Genomic DNA, 9,055 nt, shown 5'->3' on the forward strand with positions numbered 1-9,055 from the left:
TATTTATTATTGCAAAAATTTATTATTTCTTTTTGATGAGGGCATTTGAGCTCCTCTGTTCTAGCTATTTGAGAATATACAATAAATTATTATTTTTGAGTTAAAAAACAACTTTTTATTTGAAATAATTCTGAACTTACAGAAAAGTTGCAAAAGCGATACTGAGAACTGAGTATGCACTTTACTCATATTCACTAATTTTTAACATTTTGCCATATTTTTCCTTCTCTCTATCATATATGTATATGTGTACATTATATACATGTATGCATACATGCATTATATATATATATACACACACACACACACACATAATAATTTTCTAAACCAGTTGAGAGCAGGCTGCATACATTGTTTCCCTTTACTCCTAAATACTTGTGTGCATTTTGTAAATAGGGATATACTCTTACATTTCCACATTACAGTGATCAAGTTCAGGAAATTTAGCACTGGCATATTACTTTTATTTAGTCTATAGTACATATTCCAATTTCTTCAGTTGACTCAGTGATGTCCTTCATAGCCATTTTTCCCTGTACAGAATCCAACCCAAGAAGGAGCATTGTGCTTGGTTCATGCCTGTCTTTTGGAAGAGTTCCTCAGTCTGTCTTTGTCTTTCTTTCTTTTTCTAAAAATTTTAATTCATCTTTAATGCAGTCCTGCTATTTATCTTTTTTTATTTATTTTTTTATTGTAACATGGTTGATTGTACATATCTGTGGGGTACAGAGTTGAATATCAATACTCGTGTGCAATATGTGATGCTCATATCAGGATAATTATATTCAATAATAGACACTGTCATTGCTATTTGTGGCCCTCTACCAATTCCTCACTCCCCCCTCCCTTCCCACTTCTAGTAACCTCAGTTCTCCCTTCGAAAGTTCAATGTATTATTGTGAATGTTATGCGTTTCTTTCTTTCTCTTATGCGTATGTTTATTATTTTAACTCCCACTTATGAGTAAGAACATATGGTACCTCTCTTTCTGTGTCTGGCTTATTTCACTTAATATGATTTTTCTCTAAGTTCACCCATGTTGCTGCAAATGGCAATATTTCATCCTTTTTTACGGCAGAGTAATATTCTGTTGTGTAAATATACCACATTATCCATTTGTCTGATGATGACCATTTAGGTTGGTTCCAACTCTTGGCTATTGTAGATAGAGCTGTGATAAACATGGGAGTGCGGTTATCTCTTCAGCATGATGCTTTCCATTCCTTCGGGTAATATACCCAGCAGTGGAATTGCTGGATCGTATGGCAGTTCTATCTGAAGTTGTTTAAGGAATCTCCATGCCGTTTTCCATAATGGCTGCACCAATTGACAGTCCCACCAACAGTGTAGGAGTGTTCCCCTTTCTCCACATCCTCATCAGCATTTGTTGTTCTCTGTCTTTTTGATGATAGCCAGTCTAACTGGGGTGAGATGATGTCTTAATGTGGTTTTGATTTGCACTTCCCTGATGTTGAGTGATGTTGAGCATTTTTCATGTGTCTATTGATCATTTGTATATCTTTCTTTGAGAAATGCCTATTCAGTTTCTTTGCCCATTTTTTAATTAGGTAATTTGTTCTTTTTACTGTTGTTTGAGTTCCTTGTATTTTCTGGATATTATTCCTTTGTCAGGTGTATAGTTTGCAAACATTTTCTCCTCCTCTGTAGGGTGTATTTTTGTTCTGTTAATTGTATCTTTTGCTGTGCAGAAGCTTTGTAGTTTGACATAATCCCATTTGTTTATTTTTCCTCTTACTGCCTGTGCTTTGGGGGTCATGTTCATATATTATTGTTAATTATGGATGCCTAGCCCACTATTGACCACTGGAACTTATTTTTCCTATCTAGCTGTGGTTTTGCATCTGTTAACCAACCTCTCCTTATTCTCCCCACCCTTTCTCTTTCCCAGCCTCCAGTAACCACAATTCTACTCTCTACTTCTTTAAGCTCAGCTTTTTTTATTTAGCTCCCACATATGAGTTGAGAATATGTGGTATTTATTTTTCTGCCTCTGTTTTGTTTTTTTTTTTAAAGGCAAAACAGATGGAGCAGAGAGTGGAATAATCTTCAGTTCTCATGTAAAAACTTCGCCCTAGGGAGTTAAGGTCAGGTGTAGACAATGTTTTAGGAGTGCTGAGTTGTTGTGTCCCTTTTTCTGGTGAGCCAGGATGGCAGGGTGAGAGCTGGAAGTTGCAGCAGTCTGGAATAGTCAGGAAGCACATGACAGTTAAGGCCATATATAACTAAAGTAAAAATATGATGATTGTTGAATTTATATAAACCTAGGTAACTGCATTGATTTCCTCCTAACACCTCATGTAGAACTGGCTCAGCATGTACATGGTTTAGTTGAAAAGTGTCTGGAGAGAACAGTTCTAAAGGCTGGGAACTTAGAGGAGACTAGACCTGTGAGGGAATGAGATAGTGGAGGTCTTTGGCCAGCCAGAGGAAAGTATGGAGGAAATAGATATCTGGGTGGGAGTAGATAACATTATGACAGGAGATGGCAGAGAAGCTGGAGATAAGGCGGTAGACACCGAAGACCTACTTTGCCTTCTATGAAATTCTATCGAGTACTCTGATAGTAAAAGATACTTCCTCATGTCCCCGAAAACTATCTTTGGCTCTAGATTGTCAGTGACTTACAGAGTAGTGTAGTGAAGAACACCCGGCATCTGGAATCAACTTGTTCTTCAGTTTTTTAAAAATGAGAAATGCATGTGTATAATAGAAAATTTATAAAATAAAAGTAGGAAGAAGAAGAAGAAAAAAAAAAAAACACCAATAGTTCCTTCATAGAAAGAAAGCAACTACTATGGCTTAAATGTATCCCCCAAAAGTTCATGTATTGGAAACTTGACCCCCGTTTTAGCAGTGTTAAGAGAGTGAAAAATTCAGTTATGGTATTTGAAAGGTGGGGACTTTGAGAGGTGATTGGATAATGAGAACTGTGCCCTTGTCCATGGATTAATCCGTCCACTCATGAGGTAATGAGGCATCCTGGCATGGTTTTGATGGCTTTACAAGGAGAGCGAGCGAGAAGGTTAGCTTGCTTGTTCTTGCCATTCTCACTCTGTGATACCCTGCGTTATTGTAGAAAGTCACCAAGAAGAGGACCCTCATCAGATGCATGCCCTGGACTGTAGACTTCCCAGCTTCCAAAACTGTAAGAAATAAATTTCATTTCTTTGTAAATTACCCAGTTTCAGGTATTCTGCTATAAGCAACAGAAAACAGACTAATACAGAACAGTTAAATTTTTTACTTTTCCTTCAGGTACTTTTTTATCCACTTGCATTTTTTAAACAATTGCAAAAATTGGATTTGAATTTGATACTTAACTGTGCAAAATCAGACTATTCAATTAATTGTCTTTATTTAGTGAGTCTTTGTTTAACTGACTTTATTAAAGTGAATCTTTACTTCCAATCTGTAAAATATGGATCATATTATCTTTCCTACAGTCTTCACTGGCTATTTTGCAACAAAATATATAAACAGTTTTCAGAGGCTGTGTACTTTCAGAAAAAAAAGCAAGTCAATGCTCTAATTCTTGGTATTCTTATCTTGGAGGAAATGATTAATAAAAAAAGATAAAAAATAAAAAGCAACATTTATGGTAGGACAGAATTTGAAAAATTCTCTTAGTTGCAATTATGTGAGAACATAGGAACGTTCCCAGTTGAGATGAGTTTATAAGTCATAGGGATAATCATCAGGACTAATGATATTCTAACATACATTACCTTGATTTCCAGAGGATACCGGACAGCTCTATTATAATATTAATGTTTCTAGAGCCAATATAATATCGTAATTAACAGAAGTATGGCCTACAAGATTAGGGAAATAATTAAATTTTATTCATAATTAGATACACCATTATTAAAATTTTATAACGAAGATTAATTTAGCACATTAAGGAAATGATGAGTAGATAGTGAAGAGGATCAGAGAACTACTACTAATGTGTTATAAATGGTTGCGAAAGGAGATCTCATTGGTAATTAAATGTTTATTATGAATATCATAACATTAAGAACGGGTGAATAGTCTTTTTTTTTTAAACTTTTTAAAAATTTTATTTTGTCAATCTACAATGTGGTTGATTATTGTGGCCCATTACCAAAACCTCCCTCCCTCCTCCCTTCCCCCCCCAACAATGTCCTTTCTGTTTGCTTGCTGTATCAACTTCAAGGAATTGTGATTGTTGTGTCTTCTTTCCTCCCCACTGCCCAGGTTATTTGTGTATTTATTTATTTATTAATTTTTAGCTCCCACAAATAAGTGAGAACATATGATATTTCTCTCTCTCTGCCTGACTCATTTCACACAATATAATTCTCTCTAGGTCCATGCATGTCTTTGCAAATGGCAGCATTTCATTCTTTTTTATAGCTGAGTAGTGTTCCATTGTGTAGATATACCACATTTTCTGTATCCACTCATCCGATGATGGACTTTTGGGCTGGTTCCAGCTCTTAGCTATTGTAAAGAGTGCTGCGATGAACATTGGGGAACAGGTATACCTTCGACTTGATGATTTCCATTCCTCTGGGTATATTCCCAGCAGTGGGATAGCTGGGTCATATGGCAGATCTATCTGCAATTGTTTGAGGAACCTCCATACCATTTTCCATAGAGGCTGCACCATTTTGCAGTCCCACCAACAATGTATGAGAGTTCCTTTTTCTCCACAACCTCACCAGCATTTGTCATTCACAGTCTTTTGGATTTTAGCCATCCTAACTGGGGTGAGATGGTATCTCAGTGTGGTTTTGATTTGCACTTGGAATTACAAAAGGAGGAGTTTGAGAATTTGGAGAACTGCTAGGAAGGTTTTGTGCCACTGAGGATGTTTATAATAGTATCACTATAGGTAACAGTTACTTAGTTCTTGCTACATATCAAATACTATTCTAAGCTCTTTACTCACAGAAATTTTTGACACCAGAACTATTATTATTAAGTAAACTTAAATATTACTCTGAGTGAACTTATATATACTGCAGTTAAGTAACTTGCCTAAGGTTGGGTGGGGTAAGTGATAAAGTAAGTGGTTGAGCCACGTTAAAGGCAGCAGTTTGTGATTCTTCATTTTTAGCCAATATGTTACACCTGTCTCTCCAGGTCATTAAATGTAAAAAAGAGAATGAATAAACCAGTTTAACTACATAACACCAAAATTTAGATATTTGGAAAGACAAATATGATTGGAATTTATTTTAAATTATAGTTCTTTGTTATCTTGCAGGGAAAATTTCACTTGTCTTCTAGGTTAGTCTTCACTGTGACAGAAAATATTTGAGATGAGTTCCATTCTAAGTTTGGATCCTTAAAAGAAATCAAACGCTCAAGTCAGCCTTTCTTTAATCACTTCATCACAAAGCAATAAATAAGAATAGTGTTTTTGAGAGTTATAGTTTACTTCAAGCTATAATGCTGTGATATTTATTTATTTCAGAGAGTTTTAGGAACTTTTCTATTGTACAACTCAAGTTATTATTCCAACAACATTTATCAAGGAGTCTACCACTATGTTTTAAATGGCATTTACATCTCTGGAGAGATTAGAGAATGAAAAATACCAGACTAGACTGGATATATTGAATGAATCTTGGAATCAGATGGTTGACCTAGATGATTTCTGAAAATTCCTCTCAAATCCTATAATTTATATGCATAAGAACATATAAAATATATGTAGCATTAGGCTGATCTTTGATACAGGGCTGTTGGAAGAAGCAGGTAACTAATTTCAGTAAAATATAATAATGGCATGTAAGAAGATTCAAGTACAACATAGACAAGACCCTCTGGAACTGAACAATTCTGAAGATGAATTTAATGAGAAGATGATTGTTCTCGAAATCCAAATCTGAGGCTGGAAGATTTAGGTGCATTGTGTATTTTAAAGTGCATGGGATAAAGGTAATAAGGTGGAAATCATGAAGGAAAACAAAATAGATGAGGATAGATGCAGGAAGCTTGCTATGTAAAACCAATAGTAGTTCCAGAAGGATATAAAGGAACTGACTTAATCTGAGTTGGGGGAGGAAGAGAGAAAGGAGGGCATGGAGAAAAGTATTCTAAATGTCTCATCTTAACTGGCGTCAGAGGAAGGAAGGAAGGAAATAGAACATATTGGTAGGGGAAATGGTTGGCATCTTATTTAAAATAAGAGTAGAGAATGTGTCACTGGAAAAGGGATGGTAATTGCAGAAAGTACTTAAAAGTATAGTAGGACTATAGTACGTCCATGTCGATAAGGGGGTGAAGAAGTAAGTACTGTCTTAATCAAAATAGCAAAAATTAAAAATGACAAAATTCTCTCTTTTTGCTGATGACATGATTGGAAACCTGAAAACCCAAGACACTTCAGTAAAAAACTACAGAATTAGTATGGTGACTACATATAACAGACAAAAATACATAGCTTTTCTCCACATTTCTAGCACATTTTCTAGCACATTTCTGTTCTGTGGCATTTTTTTTTCCTTGTAGAGACTAGTAAGTATAAGTCTCTTCACTTCCTGATATACCTCTCCTTAATTTCTCAGGTGCCTTTGCTTATATTTTCCCTTCTTGGTTATATACTTAAGACCAGACTAAATTTGAGGCTACATGATTAAATGATATCAAATATCTAGCCATGGAAAAAGTTCTGGGACTGGCTCTCTGTGCATCTTGTATTATGTGTAAACTGTCAATGGTGATCTGTAGTTCTTGGCATTTGTGTCATCTCTGTATAGCCAGGATGTCCCTTTCAACTTAAAAATGATGTTTTTCTCCCTTTTTTGCTCCTCAGATAACTTCAGAGTGAGCCTTGCACATGAAGTTGATGGATGGAGGAAATCACTCAGTGGTGTCTGAATTCTTGCTGCTGGGACTCACCAGTTCTTGGGAGATTCAGATTCTCCTTTTTCTGCTTTTCACAATATTTTACATAGCAAGTATGCTGGGAAATCTTCTGATTGTGCTCACAATCATCTCAGACCATCACTTACATTCCCCCATGTACTTCTTGCTGGCAAATCTCTCCTTCATCGATACAGGTGTTTCCAGCATTGCAACCCCGAAGATGATTTATGACCTTTTCAGAAAACATAAAGTCATCTCCTTGAAAGGGTGCATTACTCAGATGTTCTTTATTCACACTGTTGGGGGTACAGAGATGGTGCTGCTCATAGTCATGGCCTATGACCGATACATTGCTATCTGTAAGCCTCTCCACTACCTGACCATCATGAGCCTGAGAATGTGCGTTTCTCTCTTGGCTGTTGCTTGGATCGTTGGACTCATCCACTCTGTGGCCCAACTGGCTTTTGTTGTAAACTTACCCTTTTGTGGTCCCAACAAAATGGATAGCTTTTATTGTGATTTTCCTCGGTTCATCAAACTTGCGTGTATGGACACATATAGACTGGAGTTTCTGGTCACTGCCAACAGTGGTTTCATCTCCATGGGCACCTTCTTCATCTTGATTGTGTCTTACATTTTCATTCTGGTCACCGTTCGTAAACACTCTTCAGGTGGTTCATCCAAGGCCCTTTCCACTCTCTCAGCTCACATCACTGTTGTGGTTTTTTTCTTTGGTCCTTGCATTATTGTCTATGTATGGCCATTCACTACCCTACCCATAGATAAATTTTTAGCCATCTTTGATGCCCTTATCACTCCTTTTATGAATCCTGTCATCTATACATTTAGAAATAAGGACATGAAGGTGGCAATGAAGAGACTGCTTGTTAAGGCTTTAAGTTTCAGGAAGAGTTCTTTCATGCACAGTTCAAGAAATTCAGATTCATTTTGACTGTGCTTGGAAATTAATCTCATATCACAAATCTTTTCAATTTAGTTAGTTTTTAATACCCATGGTGAAATCGCTCTCCGAGGACTGTGTTCTGATCTGGTTCATTCTTCATAGGGAACCCTTACTCTAAAGGATCCTGAAAATATTGAGGAGGAGTGAATTCTGCTTTGGAATGTAGTGTCCTTGCTTATTATTGGAGACTTTGGTGGTGGGGATTGCGCAAATCTCACGTACTAGGCACACTTTTCATTAATACCAAACATTGGACACTCTTCTCTTTGGCACTGGTTCTTAAAAGTGTATATCTTCTAATCCACACATGTAGCTATATTCATGCCATCTGAGTTTCTCAGTGTCTATATGTCTGAGGGAATAAACAAAATAAAGATAATTACCTAGATAGCTTTGAAAATTTGAGGCTTTTAATATCCAAATTTGCACAAACACACTCAGATTTAGTTAGGCTAGGAAGGTAAAATTTGGGGGAAATCAGAAAGAGATGACTCAGGAAACTTTAATTATGATTATTATAATTATCATTATTATTGTTATTCTTGCTGGCTGGTACAGGGATTGAACCCCTGACTTTGGTGTTATCAGAACCGTGCTCTAGCCAACTGAGCCAACTGGCCAGCAGGAAACTTTAATATCATTAATCAGTAAAATGTTTTGAGACTAGAAGATGTAAATTCCTATACCACTCAGTGTGTATGATAATTACTTTTTATCCTAATTATTTCCTAAACAATAGTCATTATTTTTATATGGCAAAGAAAACTATGTGAACATTAAATGATTATAAGTGGGTCAACTATTTTGGAGCTGAAAAGAGGAGACCCTGATTTATGAATATATGAATAAAAATACAAAATATTTCTATTTTATGTGACTCAGATTTATAACTAAATAAAAAGCAAATGCAATGTGTAGAAATTACAAGTGAATATGTATAACCAAACTGTCTATAAATGAAGAGATATAATGCTATTATGAAGAAATCATTAAACTTTCCATGTGATAAAACATATGTAATTATTTTAAAAAAGTGTACTATTTAGAAATAGTATAAACAACTATTCAAAGAGAGTATCTCACTGTTCTCTTTGGGTTACCACATAGGTAACAGGAACAGGTGTTGTGTGAACACACTTATTCAAGTGTGGGTTGTACAACCTGCTAGAAAACGGACCGGCCATCCATGAGCTCTAGCATGATCTGCAGCAATCCTTGCAATGGCAGCAA

At 35.9% G+C, this 9,055-nt stretch overlaps 1 protein-coding gene across 1 annotated transcript; it reads left to right on the top strand.

Moving 5' to 3' along the window:
* The first annotated feature begins 6,841 nt into the window (after positions 1 to 6,841).
* Positions 6,842 to 7,813, top strand: LOC134372634 (olfactory receptor 4F3/4F16/4F29-like). Its single transcript, XM_063090074.1, has one exon. It carries the CDS (start codon positions 6,842 to 6,844, stop codon positions 7,811 to 7,813), a length of 972 nt encoding a protein of 323 aa, XP_062946144.1.
* Positions 7,814 to 9,055: the final 1,242 nt, after the last annotated feature.

Source organism: Cynocephalus volans, chromosome 3 (assembly GCF_027409185.1).
Source record: "Cynocephalus volans isolate mCynVol1 chromosome 3, mCynVol1.pri, whole genome shotgun sequence".
In the NCBI taxonomy this organism is placed as follows: domain Eukaryota; kingdom Metazoa; phylum Chordata; class Mammalia; order Dermoptera; family Cynocephalidae; genus Cynocephalus; species Cynocephalus volans.